We start from the raw sequence: 11954 nt of genomic DNA on the forward strand, positions 1-11954 counted from the left end.
ATTGCACGCAACTATGATTATTTTTATAACATGAAATATTTTCTTTTACCCTTTAGGACCACCATACATTAATTTGCACAAGTCAACGTTGGACTGTTTCAGATTCAGTTGCGATATGAACTTCATACTTGCTCTTGGAGGTTAGGGTGGGTATTCAAAAAAAATTATACCTCTGAATGTCACTCTGCAGAACTCAGCGCTCCACCAAAGCCAAACTGTTCACAAAATTGAAAAACATATACATGTCGAGTAGCGCAGATTGTGTTTTCCACTTTGTATTTGATTTTATTTGCCCATCTGTTCGGTGTCACTTGCCACACGCCTCTCTGTCCATGACAGGGCCTGCCATTACAATTTTAGGGGGCTTGCTCTCCATGACCGTGAGCTGTGTCATTATTTGTGCATTCCTCTAAACTGCTACAAAATCCTATTTTTCTATGTCAAAATAATTGCCGTGAAAGATTTTGCCACACCATTGTTGACCTGTTTGTTGAACTAGAGTACTAAACCATTTCCCCCTTATAACCCAGCCCATTAGAGCCATTACTAGGTTGAGGTCAACTGAAAGTCAGACACCAAGAGTCAATCCCAGACCAATTTAAATATATAGGATAGGGAAATACTGCACCTGCTGACATAAATAGAAAAATCTCTTTAATGATAATAACACTCCAATGCATGTATAAATGAATAGCTGTCCTGAGTGTCTATTGTTACCATCATCTTACTGTATTTTATGGTATTTCAATCCCCTGTTGTGTCGGAGTAGAAGTCACACAATATTCCCTTAAGGAAAGACATGCCTTCAGTGAATCAATAGTGGTGTCTCTGTTTCGTGTTTGTAAAGACACTGGGTAGAAAAGTATTTGAGGGGCTTTGTGATGCTCCACTGCTATTAGAGGAGAATGTGTTGGTGTTGCTGTTGACTTTTTATATAGTATATATTGTATATACTTTTACCAGAAAGAGAGAGAGAGAGAAACAGAGTTTATAGTTCTCTGATAGAATAGTAAAATGTCCATAGGGATTTCAATTTTATAACAAAAGGTAACAAGATTATAATTTAAAAGGTTGTGATAAAAGAATATGTTTTTTTTTCGCAGCCCACCGCACCTCTGTTGCCCCTCCCTTTCTTCCTTATATATGTCTGATGCTCACCATCTGTCATCATCTCCGGCACTTCATCCCAGCCCACATTTTCACTGCCTCAATACAATCTAACGAGGTTTATTGGCATTAAAATGTGATTTTACCCTCTCTCTAGCTCTCCTTCTGCTAAAATTGGCCTGTTAATAGTTCTCTGCTGTTAGTGCTTCTCCATGAAAGTCTGCAGTATCCCACTGCAGAGGGGGAGTCAGGGGGGCTGCACAAGCCATGGTCAACCTTAAGTGAGGCCGGTACACTCTTCCACATAAATATTCAATTTATGACCATGTATACTTTATTACCTTGTCCATGTTCCCGAATAAGCAGGGTTATCTGAACGTTAAGCGATAGCAGGTTTTTTTTTCACCATCATAGAAACATCAAGAAGCCTAATAAATAAAACTCTCAAAAGTACTGCGGAAGGATCAGATAACCTTGGAGTACAATTTTAATTGTACAGCGACATCATGCGGACAAAGCTTGTAAATGTTTGTGATTGATATTTGACTCGATCAATTTCTTTGATTAGTTTGTTAGAATCGGTCACTTTATACAATATTTATTCTGAAGTCAGGCTCTGACAGCCGGAATAAAATAAAAATAGAAAAATAAAAATCTTTTTTTCTTTTTCTATCTTTTTTTAAATGTCATTGGTCCATTTGAAATTCATCTATACCAGCATTTTGTGCAGCTCTTGAAAATAAACAATCGAGCTAATGTTCATTAAAATAAAATTGATGAATAGTTTTTAATTTATTTTGTATAGGATGAAAACTCAAAAACTTAATAAGTTCGAAAATATTTTTTGGGGTTGTTTTCTTTTTCTAAACAAAATTAATTTAAAAAAATAGAATAATTCCTTTTTTTGTTCATTTAAAAAATAAATCATGTAATATTTAATTCCGTTGTTTACTGTAATACAATGTAAGTGTATAAACAGTAACGATGAAAAATAAATCAATAAAAAATAGATACTAATAAGAGAATATTGACAGTTTAGCCTCCAGCACCCCCTGCGACCCTAATGAGGATAAGGAGGTTCAGAAAATGAATGAATGGAAAAAAAAGCCAATGGACAACGACAGTATGGTAAAATGGAGCTTAAATGGGACTCTCAATAACATAAGGGAATCATAAAAAAACAATTTATTGTTATTAATTCCATAACTTTGAGATTTGCCTCAGATGGTTACCTGTTTAGTAAATTTGACTCTGTATTTCAACATCACTAATGTCATGTTGTTGATTGAGAGGGTGGATCTTATCGAAGAGAGGTCAGATAAAAGTCATCCCGCACCAATCTGAACTTTGCAGTGTGTAGGATGACTTGCCTCTCATATTTCTAGTACTTTTCCAATAGAGAAGACAGAACTTTGGCAGAGCCTTCTCTTTGTATCCAGGAAGTGACGAAGATGAATTAGTAGGGTCGAGACAAACCGAGGGAGGTTGTCACGTCTTCTGCAAAAGAAAATGAAAAGTCCCGTCAGGTTACTGATGAACAAACGAGCTCAACACGGAAATTAAGTGACTGGCCTTCAAAATAAAACATCGCAACAAATTGGCATAAACAAACTTCTGTAATTTTCCATGAATGTATCGGCCACCTGTACATTATGGTATGTATAACAGAAAAGTTACATAGTCTGTCCCCACTTATAAAGTTGTCTTCATAATTGTGTTTATTGTCATCATGACCTCTTTTCGCGCCATACTTTCTTGCATTTAAAATATAGCTAAATAGAGTGGTTATAATCAAGGACAAGAGGAAAAAATGAATGATTGTTTGTCTCCTTGTGCCCTGCGATTGGCCGGACATCAATTCACGGTGTCCCCCGCCTGTGACCCCGAAGTCAGCTGGGATAGGCTCCAGCACCCCCTGCGACCCTAGTGAGTATTAAAGCGATTCAGAAAATGAGATGAGATGAGATATAAATGGGCCTAATATTGTCTTTGATTAATTCTTGATTGATAAGAACTTAGGCCTTCTAATATAAAAAGATTTGTTTTATTTACTTTTCTAGAGTATGTGTCATTTAATAAAATTGTATTTATTTTTATTCTAGTTATTTGTTTGACGTAAAACGCGTGTTTTTACTGTTTAGAAAAATACTCCATACGCCTCAGCCGTTCCCAAATCAACACTACCCTAAAATGCTTTATTTTGAAAATATTGAGCGGAAAAGTGAGTGAGTGCATTTATTTTTATTTTGTCTCGGGTGAAGGTGGTCCTTCTCGACAAACACCGACTAGAAAAACATCCGACGATGAAAGTTTGTAAAGACTAATGATAACTTAAAACTTCACAAGGAGCCCAAACGACGCTGCTAGACGCAGAATTGAAACTTATCCTCGTTCTACCACGATTTAAGGGAGATGACGCTTCCATCTTGGAGTTAGTTGAAAATGGAGAGGCCAGCTGAGTGATAGTGGGGTGAGGCTGGATTTGGCAAACTTGGGAGTCCTGCCCTGCCGCTAGCAGGCTATTTAGCATGCTTGGTTTTGCCATCGCTATTTCACACGAATAAGGTGAGAATTCAACTTATTGCTTGTTTCTGATGTCAAACTTCTGACACGGATGCCTATACTCAACTTTTTTCATGTCTGTCAAAAATAGTGATTTTTTTAAATGCATGTCAGTGTTAAAGTTGAACATCAGGAGGCCTGGAAGCCCAGTTAAAACAAACTTTTATTCTCCCAAAATTATGCATCAAAATATTGGGAAAAGTTGTAGTCTCCAAGAATTCACACAATAAGTTTATATTTCAGAGGATCAATGATGTATGTCATTTCCTAGAGTGGTGACAATTGTTATCTCATCTCATTTTCTGAACGGCTTTATCCTCACTATGGTCGCGGGGGGTGCTGGAGCCTATCCCAGCTAACTTCGGGCCAGAGGCGGGGGACACTCTGAATTGGTGGCCAGCCAACCACAGGGCAAACAACCATTCATGTTCACACTCATACCTAGGGGCAATTTAGAATGCCCAATCAGCCTACCATGCATGTCTTTGGAATATGGGAGCTAACCGGAGTACCCGGAGAAAACCCAAGCAGGCCCGGGGAGAACATGCAAACTCCACACAGGTAGACTACCTGGATTTGAACCCAGGACTCCAGAGCTATGAGGCCAGTCACTTTAAAAAATAATAATAATACACAGCAAATAAAATTTTAAAGCAGTTTTCAGTGATTTGATTTTTTTATTTTAAATTACGTTGCATGTCATCAAGGTTATAGCAATGTATAATGTAAGATAACTGTGTTATGTTCTACGTTTCAGAGCGTCCATCTTCACTTCTCCAGCTTTGCCTCATGAAGATATAGATACAGAGCTCTTCTAGTGGAGTAACATAATTAATATGCAATTTAATGAAGGACTTTTCTTAACCTTTTTCCTGGATTTTTGTGAATCAAGCCAAGTACAAACACCCTAACCAATACAATATGACAATAAGAGCTCACTATATGAAATTGCTGACATAGGTTTCACATCCCAAGCTGCATTCATGTACAATGACTGACAGCAGATAAATCTTTAAGACCAACTCATTGTGACGTAAAGGACAAGGTTTTAATTTAAGGGAAAACGCATTCAACAAGACTGTGATATTGATGCCATGAAATCCTGGACGTTTTGGATTAGTGGATGGAACTAATGCGTTCAAGATCAGTGTCCGCTGATATCAGTTGACCGGGACTCCAGCTCCATTCATGAACCCTCTGAGGACATCGAGTCGGGTGTTGCGGTGATGAGGCAGGGTTCCTGTTGGCCAGCGTGGCTAGCTTGGCTGAGTCCCCGAGTTATGTGATGGGGTGCAGGAACAGCAAGGTCCTCCCTGAGCCTCCAGGGGATGTTCAGTTGGACCTGGTCAAAAAGGTACGTAAAATTATTTCTCTTTCCCCCATTCCACTTACTTGACCCTTGATTAGGCTGATGAGGAAAATCAATTTGTTACATCCCCAGAAAAATCCAGCCATTTTATGTATACATGACAATGTATCAAAAGCAGAATTGGCAAATCTTTACTTTGGTCAAATTTTTTAAAAATCTTAATTTTTTATTGCCTAAATGTGCGTTTGCGTGGAGATGACCGGACAAAAAAGTTGAAAACATTCCTTTTGCAAAACACCCTGCTAGATGTGTACAAGTCCCAATTTGCTCGCTTCTCTGCTGCTAATCAAGATCCATATGAAGTATCCTCCATTGTTGAGATTATTTCCCCCCTTATCTCCATTGTACTTATATTTTCGGAATATTAGTCGCAGCAGTCAACGTATATCCAACAAAGAGGAAAAAACAATAAACAAGATGCACTGGCCTCTAAGTTGCATTTTTTTGGTGAACATTTTATTATATAAGAAACCAAGAAAAAATATATGCTAAAGTAACACTAGTCAAATGGAGAACAACTAGCTAAATAGGCCTATTGCAAACTAATAGTTTTTCTACATAACTATAGCCTATAAAAAACAACAACAACAACAACACAACATGCTGTTGGTAGTCAAAAAGAAAAAATACATATATCGCAGGTCACGCTTTAGTATTAGCCACAGGCCCAGCTGAACTAAGAAAGAAAAGTGTGATTTATAATCCAGATAATGCGGTAGTATGTTTTACCTTGTGCTGTTTCTTATATTTATATTTCTTTCTTCTTTCACAGGTGGATCCTCCCCCTCAAACCGACATCTATAAGCACTTCATTCGAGGAGATGGTACGGTTAGCAAGGCCGGTGGAGGGGTGGTTGACAAGGGAGGCTCCACCACCCCATCTTTCACTCAAGCACAAGCTTCCACTCCTGTCGCCTCTACTCAACACCCTAAAAGCCCATCTGAGGTGCCAGACCCTCAACGGAAAAAGGCGGCCAAATATCGAGCCAAGTTTGACCCGCGAGTCACGGCCAAATACGACGTTAAAGCTTTAATAGGTCGGGGGAGCTTTAGCCGGGTTGTCCGCGTGGAGCACAAGAGCACTCGGCAGCCTTACGCCATAAAAATGATCGAGACTCGGTACAGGGAGGGAATGGAAGTGTGTGAGTCGGAGCTGTGTGTTCTTCGACGGGTTCGTCATACTAATATCATCCAACTAATGGAGGTCTTTGAAACGGCTGAGCGCGTTTACATGGTGATGGAATTGGCCACTGGGGGAGAGCTGTTCGACCGCATCATTGCCCGCGGCTCCTTTACAGAGCGAGACGCCACCCGGGTGCTGCAGATGGTGCTGGATGGCGTCAAGTATCTTCACACTTTGGGTATCACGCACCGAGACCTGAAGCCAGAAAACCTGCTGTACTACCACCCTGGTGCGGACTCCAAGATCATCATCACTGACTTTGGTTTAGCCAACAGCAGAAAAAAGGGAGACGAGTGTCTAATGAAGACCACCTGCGGCACCCCTGAGTACATTGCCCCTGAGATCCTGGTGAGGAAACCCTACACGAATGCCGTCGACATGTGGGCATTAGGAGTGATATCCTACATCCTGCTGAGTGGAACCATGCCCTTTGAGCATGACAACCGTATGAAGCTCTACAGGCAGATTCTCAAGGGGAAATACAGCTTCTCTGGAGAGGTAAGGAGTCACCAAACCACACTCATTAACAATCAGAACACAGAGTCATAATATAGACCAGGGGTCTTAAACAGGTCCTTAAAGGGCCGCAGTGGGTTCAGGTTTTCATTCAAACAAAACAAGAGGACACATTTTGCAAGTGTGTTCAGTTGATTGCAGTCAAGTGCTCCTATTTTTTTTAGAAGACACCATTGGTTAAACTGTCGGCACTGGATCGGTTGGAACAAAGATAAGATACCCACTGCGGCCTTTTGCGGAATTGGTTTGAGACCCCTGATATAGACCAACATGCCAACTTGCCAGGTGAAGTGGTGTTTTTCACCAGGTTTTAGTCATTTTATGGTTGGGCCTAAGCTTCACCTTTGGAAAGAGGGAGGCACAGATTTGATGGGAGGAGAAAGAGGTTTGCTCAGTGTAAGATTGGCTTGAGATTTACATGGGTAAGTACAGTAGATGCATGGGGAAGATCACATGGATTTGACCAGGGCAATCCGCAACACGAAATGGGCATTTATTAATGATGTTTTTCCATAATTACCCGTGTCTGTGTGAGTGTTCCTTGGCCACTTTCCTAAACACGCACAGAATGGATGTCACTAGCGCAGAAATAATCGTGTTGCATTTTACGCCACGAAAATACAGTCCAGTGTGTGACAAAATGTGGTGATGGAACAATAGTTGTAAGCATACAAAAACAGAAAAGAATAGACTTTAGTTGTAGATTAATATTGAGTCAAAATATTTTCAAGGCAAGCTTCACAGTTTGACTATTTGTGTGAAATTCTTTCTTTTTTTGCATTTTTTTTGTACAGATCATAAACCAGTCATTTTGTTCCCTCATAAAATATATATGCTTGTCTAGAATAGATATTTACTTACATTTATTTTTAATTAATTATGTTATCCATGTGAAGATATGTTAACATTAAACATTAATAATTAAATGTAAATGGTGTAAAATACAGTCATACGTCTACTTAAGAAATTAATTGGTTCCAAGGTTTTTTGTAACTTGAAAGTATTGTAAGTAGAGGTATACTTTATATGTAAATTCTCTAATTGGTCACACGGTCCTCACACAACTCCCAACTAAACCCTTTATAATTGGTCAAACTGTCCCAATTTTGTAAATAATAATTTGAAAATTATAAGATGATAAGATAATTTATTAATGTCTTAAAATAAATAAAGCATATGAAAATGTGCCCCGCCCTGCTGAAATATCTCCCTCTGTGGTCGCTATATCCGTGTTTGTAGGCCAGATGGCGGCAAATGCACGTTCTAGCAGGGCCAAAAGCCATACACTTTGTAGTACATTTTAGACTTTTACGTGTGCCATATGTCTGTGAAAATATGTACATGTATTAATTGCTTAATAAGAGGAATTCAAAATAAAATAATGGATAAGGAAATGCATGTACTTTTTGGGGGATTTCGTAACTTGGATCTTTTTCGTATATTGAGTCACTCATTTGTATGTAAAAAAAAAATCATAACCTGAAACTTTCGTACCAAGAGTCATTCTTGGGTTGAGGTATTACTGTATAATCAGATATTTTTTACTCGCTACAATAAATACAAATTGAGGCATTTACTCACAATCCCATTAATTTAACATTTAAAATTACCCAGGGTGTAGTGATGTTGGTCATGATCTATGCTTAATAAATACTTCAATTTAGTCCATTTTATTTTCAATTTAAACTTTTTACCTCTACTGGGTACTTATAAAACAGGTTGATATGAACACATTTTCTGATTGGTGGCTATATGGCCGACCACAACACTATTGCCGCAGGAAAGTTTTAAATCTCAGTCTCAAATAGTAAAAAAGCTTCTTCAGGGAACTGAATCAAGCTCCAACCGAACTTGCTTGAGATGATGACTTATTAAACCAACCCCCCAAGTTTCATTTAAGGTAATATAATTTGTTATGTTTCCTCAGCCATGGCCCAGCGTGTCCAACCTTGCCAAAGATTTTGTAGACCGGATTCTAACAGTGGATCCTAGTGCACGGCTAACGGCCGGCCAGGCTCTCAAGCACCCCTGGATTGTCAGCATGGCTGCTGCCTCCTCCATGAAGAACCTTCAACGCTGTATATCTCAGAACCTGCTGAAGCGGGCGTCATCTCGCTGCCACAGCACTAAGTCGCAGCAGTCCATGCACTCCAATCGTTCAACCAAATCCAACAAAGCTCGCCGCGTTCGGGAAAAGGAGCTGCGCGAGTTAAACCGACGCTATCAGCAGCAGTACAATGGCTGAATCATACATTCTTGGGGAGACTGAATAGTTAGTTATTCCTGTCCCCAGAATGTAACTCACAAAGGAACCTGATGGGTTGGGGCAACCAATAAACTTTGAGGACGCACCTGCTGGCAGCAAAACTATGTGATAAATCAAAAATGATCATCCCTGAACTTTGAAGGACAAACTCTGCATTGCATTTTGTTCTGTTGTTTTACGATATCATCGTCATCTCTGTCCGTCCTTTTCTGTAATGGGATGGGGCACTTGTTTTTTCATTCATTTCATATGTCTGACATATTTATTTATTATTGTGAACAGTCTTCATTCATTTGGTCACTGGAATAATGACCTTGCATGAGGATCTGTTAAACAGAGGTTTGGGTAATGAAGTTTGCTTAAGAGGAGCCTAAACATTCCGTCACACCCTCATGATTTATGATAATTGCTGTGAATTTATGTACTATTCATCTTGCAAAATGGCCTTTTGAGAATTGCAGCAAGATCCACACAACCTTGAGGTCGATATGAAAAGTTGTCTTAAGTCTTACCTTATATTGTCTTGATCTCTTTAGGAACTTACTTTATTATTTGCCAAAAGATGGTGAATTTTCATTTCAAACTCCACAAGAGTTCTTTTGAAGAAAGTAGTTAGATTCACAGTTAAAATTGCTTTTTTTCCTGTTACAATGGCTTTTGAATCTTAGTTATGGGCCCATTTATCTTCATTCCTTTTTTGTCGCAGAAGTGTCGAGTCAAAACCAACAAGTTGTCCCTGGTAATCCTAAAATTGAACCATCTTATTTCAAAACAAACTCTTATAAGACAATGATGAAATGGGTCTTGAAAGAAGACTTCATTTTGCCATTTGTCATTTTGTAATCTTTTAGATTCTAGTCAAAAGTGACTGATTGTATTCCCATTAATTTGATGACTAAGTTTTATTTGTAATGCCATGATGATCTTCCTATTTTTAAGGCTCCAAGTTGAAAAAATATTGTGACAGCTGCTCCTAAATCATGTCCTAAAGTGTCATGCTGTCTCTTAGTTTCAAATATTTACCCAACAAGGGAACATTAATGCACTCTTTCCTGGTGGCTCGTGCAAGATAATCCAAAAATCCAGTGAAATACGCACCACTAAAAAATGAAAAATATTTGGAACTGAATGCCACTTTAATCCTAAATGTAATTGCTACCATTTTTAACTATGCAACCCTTTGTGTATGTTTCATCAATGGAGGGAATAGTAGTACTTTTTCTTTTGTTGGTTTTGCACTCATACTGAAATGCCTTACTTATAGCAAACCCTTCTAACAAAATCTAGAATAGGATATAAACTCTATCCAATGACATTATCTGTAGTTAGACATAAACCAAGATCAGAAAATATCGATAATCATTGAAAAGCACTTGGAAAGAGATCCAGGTAAAACCCAATATGATGTAAAAAGACTATTTATTGGGTTTAAAACATGTTAATGGCCTGATACTGTAAATAAATAGACTACCAATCAAAACGATTGACGTTACAGTATCTTTGTTTGCCTGGACTTCTGCAATTCCTTCCATCTTTGATGTGTAGTGTATTTCACCCTTTCAAAAGCACCATGAGGTATAGGGATACCATGCAGCGTTTCACATCCCCACGTATTGTTACAATTTAGCTACTGGATTGAAGCAAATAGAAAATGATATTCTGTAATATGTTGTAATTTGAGGGATAGTTTAGTCACATTGCTTTGAAATGGACGTGTACCTAGACAATTTAGTTTGAGAACATTTCTTGAATTTTTCATTACTTTATTGTTTGGATATGTTTAGTCCCAAATGAGTAGTTTTATGCTCTTAATTTGTGTTTATTTTTGTGAAGCACTTCATGGAAAAAGTCAATTGATTTGTCTACATGCTTGGTATGTTTTCCCCCAATTTGCTACATTCTATTAAATGAAAATGTTGCTGTGATCTACAGAGAATTAGATCTTTAAAAAAAAAAATTGCCTGTACTGGAAACTTAGCTGAGCCATTTTAGCTGATCTCATTGTTTCTGTAAATGATGGTTCTCTTCATTTTCTGGCACATGGATTTTGTTGCTGTTGTATGCAGTTTATACACACAAGGTTGTGCTATCATGTGAAATAAGTGTTTTTATTTTGTCTCTTTTATGCAGCTCAGTAATTCAGGCTAAAAGAGACACATCAATACACACAATTGATTCATAAGCAGCTGTTTGGTGCCTCACTTAGTAGCAGATACTGCCTCTTATTATCATAGAGGAACTCCCTAACAAAATGTGTCTTTATGGTTGTGCATGATTGATTTCTCATAAAATATAACAATTTAAAACTTTAAATACTGTTAAGTGTTTATCTGAACTGAACATATGAGAACACATTTGCTGTTTCAGTGAATAATTACATAAATTTGTTTTGGAGAATGTCAGCACAACAGTACTTTCATGTACAAAATTACATGCGAGTGTTTTATATAAATGTCTTAAATGAAGTTGAAAACAGTTATCCAAAAATATTCGATACAATGTAAAATTAAGGGATAACATGTCAATTCTCGTGTTTTTTTCTTGTCTCAAACAATGGGTCGTATGTGCCAATAAAAAAATAGAATATTGACTTGTGTTTTTCATTCTTTTTAAATCATTTGTTTCCAAATTAAGGGGCCAATTCAAATGCACTTATTACGAATTGACTACTACTTTGTGATTTTTTCTGCTATTATTTGTTTTTGTTTTCTTAAAGTTCGTACAAATTAAATTCCATGTTGAAACTCATAAGTGGAAGCAACTCTTGCTACTAGGACACAGAACTGAAGAAAAAAAAAACATTTTAATTGGGGTGACCCTACTTCGCGATTTTTCGATTATCGCGGCCATGTCTAGTGTACATTAACTGGTAAACCGCGATATTCAAGTGATTACTGGGTTACAGCAGTAACGCTATATTACCTGTACGCGGCAATGTTTTGCATGTGTAA

General features: G+C 38.0%; 1 protein-coding gene across 1 annotated transcript; it reads left to right on the top strand.

Annotated features, from left to right (window-relative positions):
• Positions 1–3354: 3354 nt before the first annotated feature.
• Positions 3355–11593, top strand: pskh1 (protein serine kinase H1). Its single transcript, XM_077710824.1, has 4 exons — positions 3355–3672; positions 4427–5023; positions 5811–6719; positions 8665–11593. The coding sequence occupies exons 2-4, from the start codon at positions 4955–4957 to the stop codon at positions 8980–8982; spliced, it is 1296 nt and encodes a 431-aa protein (XP_077566950.1). The 5' UTR covers positions 3355–3672; positions 4427–4954; the 3' UTR covers positions 8983–11593.
• Positions 11594–11954: the final 361 nt, after the last annotated feature.

This window comes from Stigmatopora nigra, chromosome 2, assembly GCF_051989575.1.
Source record: "Stigmatopora nigra isolate UIUO_SnigA chromosome 2, RoL_Snig_1.1, whole genome shotgun sequence".
NCBI classification, from domain to species: Eukaryota; Metazoa; Chordata; class Actinopteri; order Syngnathiformes; family Syngnathidae; genus Stigmatopora; species Stigmatopora nigra.

Coding starts and splice junctions, on each gene's coding strand:
- pskh1 (XM_077710824.1), top strand. CDS start 4,955: ATGGGGTGCAGGAACAGCAAGGTCCTCCCTGAGCCTCCAGGGGATGTT. Junction 5,024..5,810: donor AGTTGGACCTGGTCAAAAAG/GTACGTAAAATT, acceptor CTTCTTTCACAG/GTGGATCCTCCCCCTCAAAC. Junction 6,720..8,664: donor AATACAGCTTCTCTGGAGAG/GTAAGGAGTCAC, acceptor ATGTTTCCTCAG/CCATGGCCCAGCGTGTCCAA.